Genomic DNA, 19,065 nt, shown 5'->3' with positions numbered 1-19,065 from the left:
GTAGGGCGAGGACCCGTCCATCGCCGCTTGCGGCTTTAATTTTTTTTATTTCTTTAAATAAAACCACTGAAGTGTTGCTGCCTGCCAGGCCGTCTGCATCTGGGTCCTTGTTCTTGTTGTGAACCAAAGCAATGATGCCAAACTATAACTATCGAAGAAGTTTATCTATTATTAATTAGTCAAACCTCAAGCGTGTTTAAAGACATAAAGATGAGCTGTGATGTTCCTCATCTAAATTCAGACGCTCTTCACCGGCTTCCTGTAAAATTCAGAACAGACTAAACTTCTTCTCCTCATTTAAAAAAAAAAGAAGTGTGAGTACCGTATGATCCCAGTAGATCATAAGAACACAGGACACAGCACCACCTACCTGCTGTAATGTGCACAGTGATGAGAAATACAGTTTCTTTAGGAACACATCATGCTTTATAGATATTATTTAGTCACTGTGATGACACCAGGATAGAGAAACCCACGAGTTTGTGAATCTGTTGAACCTGCTCCTAAACTATAAGATGCTCCTAAGACTTCTTTTTTTTCATCTGCATGCATTTCAAACCAGACATAATACTTTCTGACGCTGTGGCATGTCCTCCCAAACAAAGGATGGGGCTCTGATGTGTATAATTAATGGTTATTCATCCTGGTTAACAGGCTAACTTTGGTTTTGTTGTCAAAATCATACCATCCCATATAAAATAAACTAAATCTAATTTTAAAAGTTCCATCTGACTCCCTCAGAATCAGCCGAGGTTAGTACATTTAATGGAGTCATTAAAAACTTCTTACTATGAATATTTTACAGTTACTGGCTTTTGAAGTACACAGTGGAGGGTTCAACATGATTGTAATTTGTCTAATTTATTTTCATCGTTTGTAAACCCCCATAACTTTACACAGACATTTGAGGGACATTTTCAGGGCTGTTAAAAACTGACCAAATCCATTTTACATCTACTTCTGGTGCCAAAATCTTTTACCAACATTTTGAGCATCAGTATTATGGGATGTTTCATGGTTTCAATAGCAACTTAATTTATCGGGAAATCTTTAAAAAAGTGCATTTTGGGAAGACTTTTATCATGTGGGATAGGTGGTTGGTCAGAACAAGCAAATGAAAGGTCTCATTTTCACCAGAAATGTTGATACCAGGCTCATCTTTGAGCCACAATTTAGTCTGTGTCAGAACAATTTTCTAATACATGCACACACAGAATGTAAAGTTTCTGATTGTATTTACTCGAGGTATCAAAAACACACAACCAGTATCCCAGCCCTGTAGAAAGGACTGGTTTTAGATACCAGGGTTACAACGGCATAAACTCTCAAACAGTGAAAGCTCTAAAAACAAATCAGGGCATTTCAAAAACCTCTCCCTCTCTCTCATGACCGGTCGGCCGTCTCAGCCGTCTTCCTCTTCCTCCTTCAGTGAAACTCTCACTTCTACATTCGAGTAAACAAACACGCCACGCTTGTGACTCATAAAATGCTTTAATGTTGTTTCAAGGCTCAGTAGAAGTGATCACGGGGATGGCCACCGCAGCGGCTCACCCGCAGAGAGTCAACCAAAAGTGACCTCTGATGGAGCACAAAGAAAATAATAATAAAAAATTTAATGTTAAACAGTTACAGGCAGTGACACCAACAGATAGACGGGATGCACAGAGACGCTATGGGACACATGATAGAAAAAATACAGCGTTTAACCTGAATAACGACAGACGACGATGTGAGGACGAGCTCTATTGGTACCAACTACGTAGTCGTGTAGTTCACCATCACAATGACCACACCTGATATGTCAATACACAGAAACATGTTTCAGAACAATAGAAAAACAGATCCAGAAACTGGTTTCGAAGCAGTCCGTGGCTCCAGACCTTTTAAAACAGAAGTTTGAGTAAATCCTGGCAGTTTTCATCGTGGCTGAAGTTCAGCTTTCTCAAGTGCAAGTTTTAACTTTGATATCCAAAATATGGTCTGTAATCTGAGGGCAAACACACACACTCTCCCTCACACACACGAACGAATCAACAAATAAATAACTGAAATAAATAACCACAAACAAGACGGCACGACAGAAACTTTGCATCTTGAAGGAAAAGACTTTCTACTCAAACTAAAGCGGGTTCATGTTTTTAATGTTTTATGCTCGGTTTGCTTCGCGTTTCCGTCTCACTTATTATCTGTCAGGTCATTTCTCTAAGACGATCTGAAACCAAACCGCCCCATCGAGGATGCAAATTGAGCTATTCGTGGTATATTCTGGGGTTCTGGTTCATTGGTTTCTAATGCAAAGCTCTCTTAATTCTGCCAACTTGTCATTTCATCTTTCTTCAACCTCGACTCCCTCATCTACCTTCTTTTACATCCGATATCTGTGGAATTGTATTCGTCGATCCAGCGTCTGCACTAAGAACCCTGCAGGGTGTGATAAGTCATCTGACCCACATCTGCACCCAACATGTGATCCTGGAAACTTTCTGCTGTAAACAAGCTGCTCAGACGGGAAGTGAGACTGAATCCGGCTCTTTGTCGCCGTCTGTCCTCGCACATACCTTCAAATGTCACGTCACAGTTTGCAGATTTGCACAAATCACGTTTTCACTACATTTCATCCCTTAGTAACCTCCTTTCAAGAAACAGGCCCAACGACCGCCTTGAGAGTCTTAAATCCCTCGTTCATCGCTATTAGAATCACGTCTCAGATTTGACTTTGAACAAAAAATAGATAAAATAAATGCGACTTTCTCTTAACAGTGAATAAAAGGTTGGTTTCACGTGCACAGCAAACTCACCGGTGAGTAAATCAGCCCTGTTAGCGGCTCTTAACACCAACCATAACTCATTTAACACCGGCCGCTTTGCTGTGTAAGTAAAACATGTTTTTAAATAAAAAGTTCGAGCACAGTTAAGTGAGTTTCGAGTCCCACCACCCGATCCGACCCCGGCCGCTGCGTCCCAGCAGGCCCGGAGGCCCTACGAGCTGATGATCTGCCCGGACCAGGTCTCGTGTTTCGTGCCCGGGTTGAGATGTGTGATCTTCACCTCCACCGCCTGCACCTTCAGGTTCTTGGGTGGGACCCGGCACACTTTGTACGTGACCTCATCGCCCTCGACCGGGACGTACTCGCCCTCGATGCTGGAACAAGAACAAGGAGGACGACGGAGTGAGAACAGTGAGTTTTACTTGATGTAAACGTACAAGCAGATTTGGAGCATTTTGAAGCTCATGAGATTTGACTGAAAGCAGCAGTTTTTTTTTAAACTTCCCACAAACTGAACGATGGTTAATAGTAAAAGCAGCTTGTTCCCTTCCATGTTGTTTAATTAAATCACGTAAAGAAAAAAAAACAACAAAAAAAACACTGGAGCTCAATGTGGTCTCACACAAATACCACAGAAACAAACACAGACAGCTGCCAGAGCTCAGAATGTAAAGACATTTGAGATGAGAGAAATGTTTGAGCCACGATGCAGATATCTGGATAACGGGATCATCCTGCATAATCTCCCTGCAGACATTTCACAAATCTGCTTTTTGCAGTAATAACATTTGATGTATTGCTTTTTGCTAAATAAAAAGGTGGAAAAAATCCCGTCCAGAGAAGCTGTAGTGCATGTTCACTTACTGCAGGAGGCACAGGAAGCTATTGTGTATGAAAAAGTAAAGTTCAAGTACAGTCTTGTTTGCTGTGTTGTCATATCATCACTGTGGCAGAATAAAAAACTACCAGGCTGAGTTTCATGAAACTTGGTGAAGCAGGAGCACATTAAACTGCTGTGTGTTTCTGACACTCACTCTGAGATGTGAACGAAGATGTCGTCACCGCCGTGGGAAGGTCGGAGGAAGCCGTGACCTTGTGACCTGGAGAAGTTCTTACACGTGCCCTTGAAAACTGGACCTGAGTGAGCGCGGACCGTCCTGCAGGCAGAGAGAGGACGACACGTGAAATAAAACCCTCTCATCACCTACTGCTGCAGCTGCTGCACACAGAAACAAGCAGAAACAGCAGTTTTTTTCTTTTATGTGATGCAATTAATGGTCCAGACTTTCTTCACTTGAAAAATGGGGAAGTGAGACGACAGAGTGAAGCATTCATAACTCATGTGACAAAGCGAGACTCAGGGCTGATCAGATCAACTCCTACATTCTGCCTCACAGTGTTACAGGAGAGAGGAGAACGCTGATCTGCTGCCTCGGCGTATAAACCGGACAGCTCTCAGTGATCCGTCTGCAGTTTAGTAAAGCATTAAAAACCTTTATCAAGCAAAGGAAACAACACAACAACTGACAATTTGCTCTGTTGCATGTAAAAGTTGAATCATTATATATTAAACCACTGAATTACCATTACACATGCAGGAAGTCAAAGTGGAACTAATTTGAACTGTACATCCATCCATCATCTCTACACCTTAATCCTCACCAGGGTCATGGGGGGCGGAGCCTATCCCAGCTGACTCAGGGTGAAGGCAGGTTCACCTGGACAGGTAACCAGTCTATCACAGGGCTACACTTAGAGACAGACAACCAAGCACACTCACATTCACACCTACGGACAATTTACAATCACCAATTAACCTCAGCATGTTTCTGGACTGTGGGAGGAAGCCGGAGAACCCGGAGAGAACCCACGCTGCACGGGGAGAACATGGAGACTCCACGCAGAAAGATCCCGGGTGTCCTCACCGGGACACCAACCGGCGACCCGATGAGGACACCTGAGCCCTGATTTCTAATCCTCTAAATGTAATTTCACCGTGTATGATGTCTGTGTGGATGCTGCTGTGACCTCATGCTGCTGCCTGTCTTGGCCAGGACAGTCTTAATCTCAATGAGCCTTTTCCTTAGCTCAAACTAAACTTAGTCAGGAATTAATCAACCACTAACGAAGCCATCAGCTGCAGCTTCTAAGCCCTTCCACATGGTCCTGACAGCAAAAAGTGAACAACTGAAAATGTGATGGAAACACTGTACCATAGGAAGCAAATATCTGCCTCCACCTGTAAACTTGGGGTAAATAAAGCGGCTGTGCTTACGCAGAGTAGGTGCGGGTGCGTTTGGTGGGCAGAGGGCTGGGCAGGTCCCGAGGCAGCGGCTTCTCCTTCCCTTCCTCCCACACCCGGCTGCCCTCTCTCAGGAAGGGGAAGGAGAGGGTGAGGGAGGCGTTGGGGGAGCGCAGCGGGGTGCCGGAGGGCGACGTGAGGCTGGGGTCGGCCATGCCAGATGTGATGAAGAGGAGGAGGAGGACGATGTGTGTTCCAGTTGTTGCTCCCTGAGCTGCAGGCGGCTGAAGGTCTGCTGACACCGCTGTCTGTCTGCTTGTGTATCTGAGACCTGCCTCGGTGCGGGACTCGGGCTCAGCAGTTATCCAGGTCAGCGCTGTCTCCTCAGGTCTGTCAAGAGGACTTCCTGTGAGGAGAGAGATCACAGAGACACAGCAAAGGCAGATGAAGGAGCTGTCATACTGAGGCCTTATGGCAGAGAGGCAGGATGAGAGAGGAGCGTTCAGCCAACAGGAAGCCCATTCACATCAGAAACCGCTAACAGCCGTGCAGAGGAAAGGCCTTCTTTTTGTTGCTGCTTCCAGTGTGTTTCATTAGACGCCACATTTATGTCATAGGATAAAAATTCATGGATATCACAGTGACACAGCCAACCTCTATCAGTCAAGCAGACCCTTCAATAAATGAAACTTCAGGAACGCAGCCCTGCCTGTCCATGGTGCTGGGAGGGTTTGAAACAAGGTGTGGTCCAATGCAGCACATCTGTAGTACGCTGTTCGTAGATCTACTGCACTTCTAGTTTGTAGGTTTCTTGTTAAATAAATACAGAATCCAAGCTCCACCTGAGATAAACGTTTACGGACAGTTTCTTCACTAAACATCAGAGTCACTGAGAACAGTTCACATTTGTTAATAAGTAAGCTGAGTTTGGGTGTGATATTTGGTGGAGGGTTCTGATTTCGCTGTTTCACCTTCACCTTTGAGCCTTTTGGTTCAGCTGGTTGCCACCAAATAGCCCTTTCTTCACTCTAATCATTTGTTTATGGAGGCAACACTGCACTATAATAAGCTTCTTTACCCTCAGCTGATTAGAATCTGGTTGGTTGCTTAAATTCTGCTTTTTTAATCTTTGATAAAGCTCAAACGATAATTACAAATTGCATGAGTAACACTCTTCTGTCAAAGTGTCCCTGTTCTGCTCAGGACATCCATCTAGTTGAGACGTCAGACTGCCTCCGTCCAGCCTTTACTTTCTTTCGTCTTGCATTGTGCAGCACTTTGCACCGTTTCATTGCAGAGATCTTTAAAAGCAAGTTTTAATACAAGTCTGTACGTAGACCAACTAAAACAAGTACAAACACATTCTTTATTTACATGTGAAAAACAGCTGCATGCTTTTGGAGTCTCAACACTTTTCACTGGCAGCAACACAAATATTCAACATGTTCTGGCTGGTCAGAACTCCTCGGCTGTGTGTAGTTAAAGGGGGCTGGTTGAGTTGTTGTAATGTAAGGGAACAACAGCACAGATGGTTCTGCAGGAAAAAAAGAGCCCCAGTTCTATGAGTTTATACGATTCACTGGATGTATGTCGTCGTATCGACCGGCCACTGGTGGTCCACATCCAGGCTAGAAAGTTTTGATGATCTTACAATAAGGCAGCCTTGCTATTTGTTTTCTGCAAATGATCAGTTTTAATGATTGTCACTGCTTCAAAGAAATGCAAACGAGCACGATGATAACGTGTCAGACTATTCTACACAGCACTGGGTCGACACTACGGTCCGGCTACGTGAGGCGAGGCCACAGGCGGGTGGCCAGAGATGAATCAGTGGCGTCCACCTCCTGGTTCTGGCCCTGCAGCTGCATTCCACCCAACAGGTCTGTACGGTGACGGTAAATTATTTATCTCCAACCATAGTAATAAAGGCGGAGATTAAATTTTCATTCCTGTTGGGTGTGTCCCAGCAGGGACTGGAGTTCATGTTCAACACATATTGGGGTCAGAGGGCTCCTCCTGTATCCACATGCTGCTGGGTCCCTCCTTCCTGCTTCCTCTACTGTCACATTCTCATAGTTGTTGCATCTGATGGTCTTTTATTTATTTAGTGCTCCAGGAATGCAGCACAAACGTATCTCACTAAATGCATAAGATGTGGAGCGCGTGCATCTTGACGCCCACTCCTCCGTGATGCAGGCACGCGGCGTGACGTAAGCACAGCTGCAGAACTCCAGTGGTGCGCTCGTGACGTCAGCCCCCCCCCTTCCTCCCAAATGAACAATTTACGTATCCTGTAATCTAACGGTGACCACTACACGAGAAAAAACACAAAAACACCGCGACAGCAGAATCACAGCTCCTCTGCTGACTTCCATCACTCATGATCATATTGATCAGAAACGATGTGAGCGGACACAGACGCTTCCAGATGCAGGCAGCGGCGGGACAACATCTGGATGCGCAACAAACACAAGACTTCAGAAGGTCACGGCTGCTGTGACCTCCTCCTCCTCTGTGGTTCCGTTCAGCAGAAAGCTTGACTGATCAGAACTGTGTGTGTTGGTGGAGTTTGTCCAGAACCACACAGTTCCCGACTCTGCTGACAGACGGGTCACAGCTTCACTTCTCTGTGTGTCCCCGCATTGAGAATCAAGGCATTTATAATCACCTCTGTCTCAGAACTGAGCGGACAATGCTCTGAAAGAACACAACGAACAAGAAGCAAATCACAGATGAATAAATCTCTTTTTCATTTAGCGTTTTTTTTCTCTCTTTCCAGTCAGGCTTGCCTAGAACATATCTTACTATTCATAAATATATAGAGTCCTGATTCAAAACAAAAGCCAGCCTTCCTGCAGCCGCTCACACACGCACCACAGTCACATAAATATGAAAATCTTTATTTACTCACTGCATCGGGCTGGAGGTGGAGGACGGTCACCGAGTGCCAACGAGCGCGTTGCAAAGTCGCTGCGGATTATATAACCAGTAATTAAATAAATAAAGTCGACAAAATCCGCGCAGAGCGACGGAAAGACCCTGATGTGACGGCGAGAGGAGGAGGAGGAGGAGGAGGAGAGGAGGAGGCTGAGTCTGCGCAGCTGGCGGAGATTCCGATGGCGTGATGTGACTCCGTGTGTGTGTGTGTGTGTGTGTAGGTGTGTGTGTGTGTGTGTGTGTGTGTCCGACAGATTTGTAGGGACCATTTAAAAAGAACAACAACAACAAACCGGCTGTTTGAGGGTTAATTCTTATGTGCAGCAATTGGCTCACAAAGATAGTAAGACAACGACTTCCTTCATTCTTCTGGTCTTGTTCATCTGCAGAGGAACAGAGGAGCTCAGTGTGGTGGTGAGGAAGAGGAGGAGGAGGAGGAGGAAGAGGAAGAGAAGGAGGAGGAGGAGGAAGAGGAGGAAGAGGAGGAGGAGGAGGATGGTGCATGTGTCCTTGGTGCACGTTATGTCCTGTTTGGTCCTGAAGGCTCTTGTTTCATCACATATGTTGACCAAAACGCTCACAACGCCTAAAGTGAGCTCCTATATATCTACAGTCTACAGCAGAACACTCCTGTGCATCATTACTTCGACCTTTAGAGGCTGTTTGGGGTCAAATTTGACCCATTTTGACATTTGACAGCAGTAAAAAACACCTTAAATGTCATTGCTTTAACTGGACATTTGATGACTTTTAGCAAAGCGACCCATAATACACACAAATTAAAATAATTTAAAATGTTGTACTTCTGCACAGGTGCTACAAGCTTTTGTACTCTGAAGCTGTTTGGGGTCAGATTTGACCCGTATATCCATTGAGATGAATTTTAGATCTACCAGTGTGGGTCGAATTATTGTGTGCATGTATTATTGTGACATCAGCTATTTAGACGCTCTAAACAGATTTGTAGTTTAAAATCTGGTGTAGACGCTTACTATGAGGGGGTTCTTGACAGTGTGGTCAAAATTGACCCAAACCACACTGTGAAGGCATAAAATCTGAACCGTGTGTCAGAGTTAAAGGCCAGATAATAATAAATCCCATCACCTTACAGTAACTGCATCACTTCTAACAGAAGGCATCTGCTCATGTGTAAAATAAAAACTATTTTACAGGCTCCACAGCAGGACTTCAATGCACCAACATTTCATTACTTAGATTCAAATCTTACATTTTTTATTTAATATGTCCACCGCTTGTTTTGGTGAGACACCAGCGTTGCACAAAGTTCTTTTGGATTCAAGTCAGACGATAAACTTGCTTCTTTAGAGACTCCTGTGTGATGTTGTCAGTGTTCTTTGGATTATTCTTTATCCTGCCAAACTTCTGCAGACTGGGAGTTAATCTGTTCAGCCAGTTTTATAAAAAAAAAAAAAAACCCAAAAAACACCTTTTTGCACTCATGCAGCTCCACATCATCCCACCTCAGTGCTGCACTGTCAGGACGATGCATTCACTGTGGTAGTAAATGGCAAATGGTCTGCACTTACATAGCACTTTTCTACCTCAGTGGCACTCAAAGCGCTTCACAAGGTTTTCTCATTCACACATTCATGCACCAGTTGGGAGCAACTTCAGGTTCAGTGTCTTGCCCAAGGACACTTCGACTGTGGAGGGGCAGAGATCGAACCTTAAATCAGAGGACAACCTGCTCTACCACCTGAGCCACAGCCGCCCAGTCCTGGTCAGATTCACGCCAAACATGGCGGATCCCACCAAATTTATCTTGGTCTCATCTGACAGATGAATGCGTTCCAAATATTCATGTTTTCAACGGGACCTGCTTGAGTTCCTTGAAGACGTTCCACCTCTCATCCAAGAGGCTCCATCAGGGCTGACTGACTAGTTGGGAGTTCCACATACTGATATCCTGAAGGAGACATTAACACCTGAGTTTTGGTTTCAACTGAGGGTTTGTTGCTCCTTCCCCTCATTATGTGAGTCGTTAGCGCTCCCCATGACACAGTGGGGCTCGTTAGGGTCTTCGTGGCTAGGTGTGGATGTGGTTTCATCTTCCAGGGTAGAGATCTTAGGACTGAACTGTAAACAGGTGAGAGGTGATGCCTCAGACCTCCAATAACCATGACCTGGATGACTTGTTCATGTGCTTCACGCTGTCTAAGCCGTCATGGACATTCCCGGTGATAATCCCTGTGCCATGTCTGAAGCACCTGTTTAGAAACAGAAGCAGCACACCGTCTGTGGCGTCATGTCAGGAGGACGACCAGCTCTGATCAGGTTCACTGGCTCATTCTGTAGCTCCCACGAGAGGCAATGATGCAGATGGACACAGCCCATAGAGAAAGTTCTGGTGGTCATTTTACAACCATGTTCATGCTGTTAGAGCCTTTGGGGGATGTATTTTTAACATAGTCTTTCTAAAGTATTTGATTATCAATAAGAAATACTCTATAACTGTGAGAGGTGTAGAGTTTAGAATCATTTGATGTTTAAATGTTATTGCACAGGATGCTGTATGCCGTTAGCACATTCATCCTTCTCCTGAGCTACGTTTTCTGCAGCCTGTGTGTCTGCAGCTCCAGCACAGGTCACATGCAGTCGGTCTATTTCTGCTGAAAAAACACTCAAAAGCCCGTCCTAGTTTCACAACAGACAACCGCAGCGACAACAACTGACCATGCAGTTGTCACATGAAACAGCCCACTGCATTGCACAATAAACAGCAGTATATGTGTGTGTGTGAGATGCAAACTAACAGCGAGCAACGTTTAGCATGCAGAGGGCAGATCTGTGCCCTTCACTGCCCCTCAAACTGTAGGATTTACAGGCCGCCCACTAATCCTCTGTGATATACTTTCTATAATCACACAAACCACTCACTCCGATGATACGCCTTTTTACTGAAACACAAAACACATGAATCAGTTAAGGATGTGTGCACATGAGAAGCGGGAGAGGTTATATCTACCATGGAAAGTAAATCTCTTACAAATTTGACTCCCACTAAAAAATAACGTCTTCATATTGTTGTTATTTGGATCTTGCTGTTTATGCATCAACATAAATGTCCCCCAGCTTCATTTCTCACCTTCAAACTAAAAAAAAAAAAAAAGGCACCACATACATTAATCTGACAAATCAGTCAACACATCTTTCTGTAGCACCTGTATGTCTGGTTAAAGCAGTGACGACATCATCGTTCGTTGTTCTTCACATGAACATGAAGCTGGTACGCTTCGGGTCGAGCGCCACACCGACACCGACCCGGTTCATAACACAGCTTCACTTTGAGTCTCGACTTCTGCACCAGACAGCATGGCTCCATGTCTCTGGTGTTTCAGAGCAGCTGTAGTCATTAAACGCTCTCCTCCTCCTCTTCAGCGCTAACTGTTCCACCAGGACAGCAGCCCCAGCCCGGGTTCACAGATGGTCCCCTGAAACAAAAACACAAAAGGTCAGGAAGGCTCTATGCTTTCCGAGTCCCTCTCCAGACGATGATTTAACCCCTAAAAATTCATCCCTGTGACTGTATTCTGACTTCATTTTTTCTTTCTTAAGTCATACCTGAAAACCAGTTCTAAAGAAAAAACAAAATCTGAATTCCAGAGGGGTGACTGCAGAGAGCTGCTGTTTGTAGATCAACACGTGTACAGAAAGAAACCGGTATTAAATCTGAAACTTCACAACTTCCACCAACAAAGCCACAAGATGCTCGTCGTGTTTTATCATGTTCTGGCTTCTCCGTAGAAATCTTGCTGCCATGAAGTTTAAGTACCAACTGAGTGCATTTAAACACCATAAATGACTATACATTGCTTATCTGAGTTAGATTTTAACATCGTTGAAAAGAAGACCCTCGTGGCTCCTTCTTAATGCCAGTTATGTGCTCATGGAGACAAATTTGTGCTTTTCAGAGCAGGTGACAATTTATTCTCCAAAAACAACAGACCTCTGTTCTAGCTGGTCACATGACACACTGCTAAAATCTACAAAAGGCTGCAAAAGCTTCGTTACATAATTAGCCGATTAAAAGTCGTACATCAAAAGATGAAAGACCACATCGGTATCGGCCGATATTAGTGTTTTTTCCGATATACCGGTATCGGTCCGATGAACACATTTAGCCGATGATTGTCTGACATCAGTACCTTCGTCTCTGCGTTTGATATCGCTGCTGTTTCACAGATGTTTTTACGTGAATGGTCCTGGACTTAAATATGCTTGTTACGTAATCAAGAAGACTATGGGGTCTAATCTGGGCTTCTTTTGAATAGTTTTCTCACAGTGCTACTTATATTCAGTTTTCAGGTTGAACAAAAATTGAATATCGACGTCGGTAATATCAGTTATCGGCGATATCAGAAATCCTAATATCAGTATCGGCCAGACATTTTAATATCGTGCATCACTAAAAATTCATAAAAATATGACACATATTAGTACTAAGAGTCACAGCACACAGATCCGTAACCTGATTTACATTTAGTTCTGGAACCATGTTTCTAGCTTCAAGGCTACTGGAGCTACAACACACTTTGGTTCCTTAAGTTTGGCTTGGTATGAGACCACAGAATATTTGTTTTTGAGTCGTCAGTACAGCTGGACTTTCTCAGCCATGGCCTTGGCTGCTTAGTTCACTCATGACAACAAATAAAACACCACACGGATTCGTTAACGAGGTCAGATGGGTTTTAAAGTCGCTGCAAACCCACACATGGCTGACTCTTGTTTTGGTTTGGCCTCAGGACAAATCTCCTGAACCCCAGAATAAGAGTCAAGAGCGACATTTAAGATGAAAAAAACTACAATCGGTTCATGTGCAGCCGGACACGTTGAGCTCCTTCCACAAACAGTGCCGGCCTCGAGGCAGCACAGAACCAGAGGAGCAAAAAAGCACAGAGCTACAGATTTGTTGTGCTGCAACATCCATTTTTTATAACCCTGCTCTGCAAGAATAGCCTGAAAGATACCGGCCTCTCATCATTCATTCATCACATGACCCGGTACTTTAACATACACACGCACAGCATCTTAATAAGGATTCCTCAGATTCAAGTGCTGGTTTGTGCATTTTAAAAATGTTTTTGGCGCTTCAGTTCTACTGCTACCTATTTGTTAAGTGTTCCTGTAATGAGCTGATCAGCTACACATCAGTCAGGCTCGATCAACACACAGCAGAGGACCTTCCTCCACTACAGCATCCACAGCACCCTCACCAGGAACTGATGGTAAAGTACATTCATTCAGCAAACTGTCCAATTATCAGCCAGGTTTGCAAGCAGTTTGCCACACAGTCAAGCTTTGGATGCTTTGCTCAGACCTGCTGCTTCACACGAACCAAGTCGTAGCTCAGCCTCAGAACCTGCAACTGCTGCTTTAAAAACACATGTGTGTCCACGCCGGCTGTGCTACCAGGACAGAGGGTCCATGAACGGAATACACAGACTGAGCATGTGCACCATGGTCCTCCTTAAAGCCTGAATCACAGTTCCTGACAGCTGCGAATGTAGCTGCTGCTGTGGAACTACTTTTCTAGTATGCTGGAGGAGTCTGTTCTATACATGTGCAGTAGGTCCTGTCTGTGTGTTCTCTGCTGAGCACGTGCACACATTATTAACACCGTAAAGCAGAACCAGCGTGGACTGACTGACTGATGCTGAGCAGCTTGTGGACCACCGTGGAAGGAGATCTAAGACCTAATGTCAGAGCCTCCCCAAACACTGGCCTAAGAGCAGCAGCTACACATTCACGGTGCCCACAGCTGTAAGTATGTAAGTAAGAAGTACTCAGAGGGATTACTAAGCAGTAACTACTTCTATTGAAAAAGTAAAAATACTTCCAAAGAGGAAAAGCACCTGGGTAGCTCAGGTACAGACTTCATCATGTAATTCAAACACAGAGATGCAGTCTCAGGTAAATTTGAAGCAGGTTTGGTGATTAGTTCAGCCTAAAATATGGGTTTTGAAAAAAGAGGCAGCTTTTAAACAAGGACACAGCTCCAGGTCCTGGAAGTTCAGGTCCCATCGAAGTTGGAATCAGACTATGAGCTTCAAACTGGAGCTGCACGCTAAAACTTCTACTAAAATATCATCACCATGTGGAAAAATACAGTCGTTTGTACCAGATGACTTGAATGACTACTTGTCATGGCTTCATGGTTCTGACTTAAAAAGTCAAACAAACTACATGTGTCGTGAATTTGCAACAACTGCGAGACTCTGCTGATAGTTTCTGGTGATTTTGGCTTTTTCTTCCTTCTCTCCGGTTCCTCGCTCATGTTGCTGTGCACCAGCAGAGCCTGGAAAAGGGGAAACATTCGAGTTTTCTTTTTCTATCTTGTGGCGAGTGGTGCCTCCTTACAATCAAAGTGTACGGTGCCTCCTTCTTCTCTCCGCTGTCTTCTGCTGGCGGCGCAGTCAACTGTCCTGGTTGTGCCGGCGCGTCAGGCGTTGCGGTGGCAGGACCCGTTGGTGAAGTGTCCACAAACACTTCATCCGTCACCCGAAAGCGGATCTCCTCCCCCTGGTCCATGTAGAGGTCGTGAGCGCCCTCGTCCGTTTCATACTCCCAAAGCCAGACCTGCTCTGCTTCATCGCTGATGCTGCGGCTAAGGAAGACTCCGCTACCATCACTAATTCGTCAAGCAAATGTTACGAAGCCAAACCTCAACAGCACTTAATTTCCTTTGTAGGAACACCGTAGGTCAGGATACAACTTTGCAGGCTGCTGGAGCGACTCTGGGGGAATGAGGATGTCGTCAAAGAAGCCCATTGTCACTGTGAAGGAGAACGGCCACAACGTTTACAAAAGGATTTTATCAAAAGCAGGGATTTGTGAGATTTCAGGTCAAACTCAGACTATGTTGAAGTTGTCTAGGCACACTTTTTTTCACACCTCTACAAGACAAACACTTCTGGAATCTGCATCTCTGATGAGCCCCAAATACAAGGTAGAATAAGTAAAGTTTTTACAGACAAGACTAGTTTCCTCCATGATGAGCCAGACTTCCATCCATCCATCATCTCTACACCTTAATCCTCACCAGGGTCATGGGGGGGGGAGTCTATCCCAGCTGACTCAGGGTGAAGGCAGGTTCACCTGGACAGGTAACCAGTCTATCACAGGGCTACACTTAGAGACAGACAACCAAGCCCACTCACATTCACACCTACGGACAATTTACAATCACCAATTAACCTCAGCATGTTTCTGGACTGTGGGAGGAAGCCGGAGAACCCGGAGAGAACCCACGCTGCACGGGGAGAACATGGAGACTCCACGCAGGAAGATCCCGGGTGTCCTCACCGGGACGCCAACCGGCGACCTTCTAGCTGTGAGGCGACGGTGCTAACCACTGAGACACCTGCAGCCCACAGGGGCATCAAGAATTCTTAAATTCTAAAAAATGTGCAAACAAACTTGAAACAGTTGAAGAGAACTGACCGTGAACTCCCTCCTGACTGCAGTACTTGATCTTGCCGATGAGGATCTCGTCGAGGAACGGGTGAAAAACGACGTATCTGAAATGAACTGACACAGAGACAGAAGGACGATGGGACCAGATCTGTTTTGGGATAACAGGAACACAGTGGGAAGAAGGAGGAGTCTCAGTCCTCCAGGTCATGGTTATTCAGGAAGATTAATCGTAGCAACTGGACTCGCTTGAGTTCCTTGAAGACATTTATTAAAACTGAAACTCAGGTGTTAATGTCTCCTTCAGGATATCAGTATGTGGAACTCCCAACTAGTCAGTCAGAGCTGATGAAGCCTCTTGGATGAGAGGTGGAACATCTTTAAGGAACTCAAGCAGGTCCAGTTGCTATGATTAATCTACACACACCAATGATCCACAACACTGACGTCCTCCACAGTCACTGTTCAGAACCCTACAAACCCATCTGTGTGTCAACGCTGCATCATGAAAGTTTTTTTCATGAGAAAATCCCTTCCCGCTTTAAAACGACTCAGAAGTAACTTCATTGCTCCTCTATGAAGTCCCAGCCTCTCTCCATGGACCCCTGAGCACACCAGCTCACCTACAACTGTGGTAAACCCTGTAAAACTACTCTATGCTCCACAGTGGCAAGTTGCACCGAAACATTGCACTAATAAATTTATCATGCAAGTCAGACAGCGTGCGGGAGTCTGTTTGGATGTGCTCGTCCACATCCTACACTCCTGACTCATGTTATAGATGTGCTAAGAGTTCCTTTGGGTTTAAATCTACCACCCACCTAAAACATGGTTACGGACCAAATATGCACCCCAAGGAAACAGCACTTCCAGATGGCCCAGTAGAACAATGTGTCCCGCCTCACCAGAAATAAAAGCCCAGTAGTAACCCCAACAACATGACAACAAGTCCTAAGTGTCGACTCAGCAACCAAATCCCACCAAGCATCCGTGGGAACGAGCACGATCCACAGAGGCCCCGACCCACAACCCACAGGGCTTAAAGGATCTGCTGCGAACATCCTGTCGTCCATGTCGCAACCGATCAGAGCAGTTTTAGTGGCACAAGGGGGACCTACACAATACTAACAGGCGGTTTCAGTGTTATCGTACAGTACGAATATCTGCACTGAGACTCCACCTCATCATCGTCATACCTTTAGTGTGCGAGGCGCCGTCTCCTGGGAATATATAGGAGTCGTCCAGTTTAGTGATGTCGTACAAGCAGATGCAGAGGCCCACATTGTAGACCACCTGAGGCCAGGAGAGAGCAGGTGACAGCTTAGCCTACAAACACACTCTAACGGGAACCCACGAGTGCTTCAGCTGTCGAAAAATGTTGGAACGTGTTGGGTTCACGTTGGTCCGTATTAACATTTTTATACTTTGGACTTGTACAGTTTTGATCTTTAAACTTTAAGTAAAGAGAACTGAAACACATGCATTAAAAGCCAAATCATTGTTCTGACTACTTTAACATAGTGTCAAGACTCTAATACACATAAATACACAACACAGTCAGTAAACAACACAATGACTCTCTTTTTGCAAAAATGTTAAACGTCTAATTTACAGAAGTATTCGGATCCTTAATTCAGCATTTTGTAGAAAATCCTTTGGCAGCAGTTACAGCGTCGGTGAGTCTCTACCAGCTCTGCACACCTGAATCCTGACAGTTTATCCTCCTTCAGCGAACATTTTCTGAATCCCGTGTACGTCGTAATTTATCAGATGAACACTGCGATTCAATTTGTGTGTCTGTCTGGGAAAAGCGAAGCCCTCATGCATCCGCGGAGATCAGCCTTGTGTCTGATCGAGAAGTTGCTACGAGAGATGCTCATCAGGACGGTTCTTGTGATGATTCTTGGATTTATCTTGGCTTATCTCACTAAGACTCGTGCCAAAGCGAGAGTCACTTTTGGCTTCCTACCAGAGAACTTTCAGTGTAGAACTGTTGGAATGGGACAGAATTTGCAATGGTTTCGAGGAATATAAATGATTTTAGAGACGGCATTTTTAGTAGAAGTGTTGCAGAAGCTAGACTGTGTTTTGTCACTTGTGTATGTCATTTCCAGCAAGAACAGAGGAGAAGACGTTCCTATACATCACAGGTTGGCATGAATCATTTGGTGCTTAACTGTGCTTTTTGTCTGAATAAATCACATCACATCTTTAATTTATAACCGATGTTGATGAGGACAGATGCCGACCTGCCACCTCACCAGCTCAGAATGAATTCATCTGATTTTAAAGCTGCTTTTATTTATACGATCTTACCGTTTTTATTTTATTTATTTATTTTTGTTAGTTTTATCCTATTTATTTTTACTGTAAACCACTTTGTGTGTTTTGAGAAGTGCTGTACAAATAAACCTACTATTATCAACGACCTGCCCGAGGACATCAGGTGATTCTGTGCTCTGTTCTAAGACTTAAAACACATTTTTATCGGAGAACTTTTCCTGATTTTATTTATGTTTTATAGCTTCCGGCTTTATTTGTGTGCGTTCTACTTTTATCAGTTATTTTGTGTGCTTGTTGTATTTTAATTTTAATTTTATTTTTTTTATTGAAAAGCACTTTGTAACATTTGTTGAGAAAGGTGTTCTATAAATAAAGTTTATTAATTATTATTATTATTATTATTATTAAGGATTTGCTTTGTTCTTTCTCACCACTTTTATTATAACAATTATTATTATTATTATTATTTCTTCAAAAAAATCAGCAGCTAGCTGGATGAAACTAGCTGACTGAATAAAAGCTGTAGTAATTTGGTTGTTTTTCCTGTGATGCTAACATGATGCTAACATCCGGAAGCGTGCAGCGGGGTGTTCCGGGTGCTGAGAACCGTCTTTGTCACCTTGTTGGCCAGCTTCTTGTTGAGCTCCTCGGCTATGGCTTCGTTCAGCTGTCTCTGGAAGCTCCACGGCGGGATGCGGACGGTGTCGACCATCTCCACCAACACGAACATGATGCTGAGCGGCTACAGACGTAAACAGTTCCACCGGCCTCAGCGGCTTTTTTAACCGGAAACCATTTGATCTTCTTCTTCTTCTCTAACACTGTCCTCAGCAGAGAGAAAAGTTTATAGTCGGCATTAAAAAAAAAAAGAAAAGAAAAACACAAGTTACCTACACAACATGAGTTTCATCCATGACGTTCCCACGTGATTATTTACGGCAGTGCACATTTACGACACGTCGCAAAATTTAAAGATATAGTACACCGTTTATGTTTGTTGTGCTATTATGGAGCCTTTTAATTCAGTATTAAATAAACATTTATATGAAATAAAGAAATGATAAATAAATCCTGGCAATATTGATATATACATATAAAAAAAAACAAAATTAAAAACAAAATAAAAAACAAAAAATGTACAAACATGAGTTGGAAAAGGAGCAGGAAGAAGTTTTTGGACATTAACTCCCAGCCCCTCATCACCCTGTGATTCATTACATGTTCCTACATATAAAAAATGGATTTATTATAAAATATGCATCAATATATAATCAATTAGCTGCACCCATATACAGTACACATAATCAATTTCTTGACAATAAATGTGTAATTTACTAATAGATTGTTATAGAAATTTATATTACACACATATAATAAATGCAATAATCGTATAGAAGTCAGCAG

General features: G+C 44.0%; 2 protein-coding genes across 2 annotated transcripts; both read right to left on the bottom strand.

Annotated features, from left to right (window-relative positions):
• Window positions 1-1,472: 1,472 nt before the first annotated feature.
• csdc2b (cold shock domain containing C2, RNA binding b) lies at window positions 1,473-8,083 on the bottom strand. The gene is made up of 4 exons (XM_008299953.1): window positions 7,922-8,083; window positions 5,044-5,416; window positions 3,803-3,925; window positions 1,473-3,142 (listed from the first exon to the last, which is right to left on the bottom strand). The coding sequence occupies exons 2-4, from the start codon at window positions 5,223-5,225 to the stop codon at window positions 2,980-2,982; spliced, it is 468 nt and encodes a 155-aa protein (XP_008298175.1). The 5' UTR covers window positions 5,226-5,416; window positions 7,922-8,083; the 3' UTR covers window positions 1,473-2,979.
• Window positions 8,084-10,845: 2,762 nt separating this feature from the next.
• polr3h (polymerase (RNA) III (DNA directed) polypeptide H) lies at window positions 10,846-18,533 on the bottom strand. The gene is made up of 6 exons (XM_008299952.1): window positions 18,281-18,533; window positions 16,575-16,671; window positions 15,409-15,495; window positions 14,678-14,741; window positions 14,326-14,560; window positions 10,846-11,399 (listed from the first exon to the last, which is right to left on the bottom strand). The coding sequence occupies exons 1-6, from the start codon at window positions 18,389-18,391 to the stop codon at window positions 11,349-11,351; spliced, it is 645 nt and encodes a 214-aa protein (XP_008298174.1). The 5' UTR covers window positions 18,392-18,533; the 3' UTR covers window positions 10,846-11,348.
• Window positions 18,534-19,065: the final 532 nt, after the last annotated feature.

The sequence above is a fragment of the Stegastes partitus genome, unplaced genomic scaffold (genome assembly GCF_000690725.1).
Source record: "Stegastes partitus isolate 25-593 unplaced genomic scaffold, Stegastes_partitus-1.0.2 Scaffold1482, whole genome shotgun sequence".
NCBI classification, from domain to species: domain Eukaryota; kingdom Metazoa; phylum Chordata; class Actinopteri; family Pomacentridae; genus Stegastes; species Stegastes partitus.
This window is presented reverse-complemented; position numbering and strand designations above follow the sequence as displayed.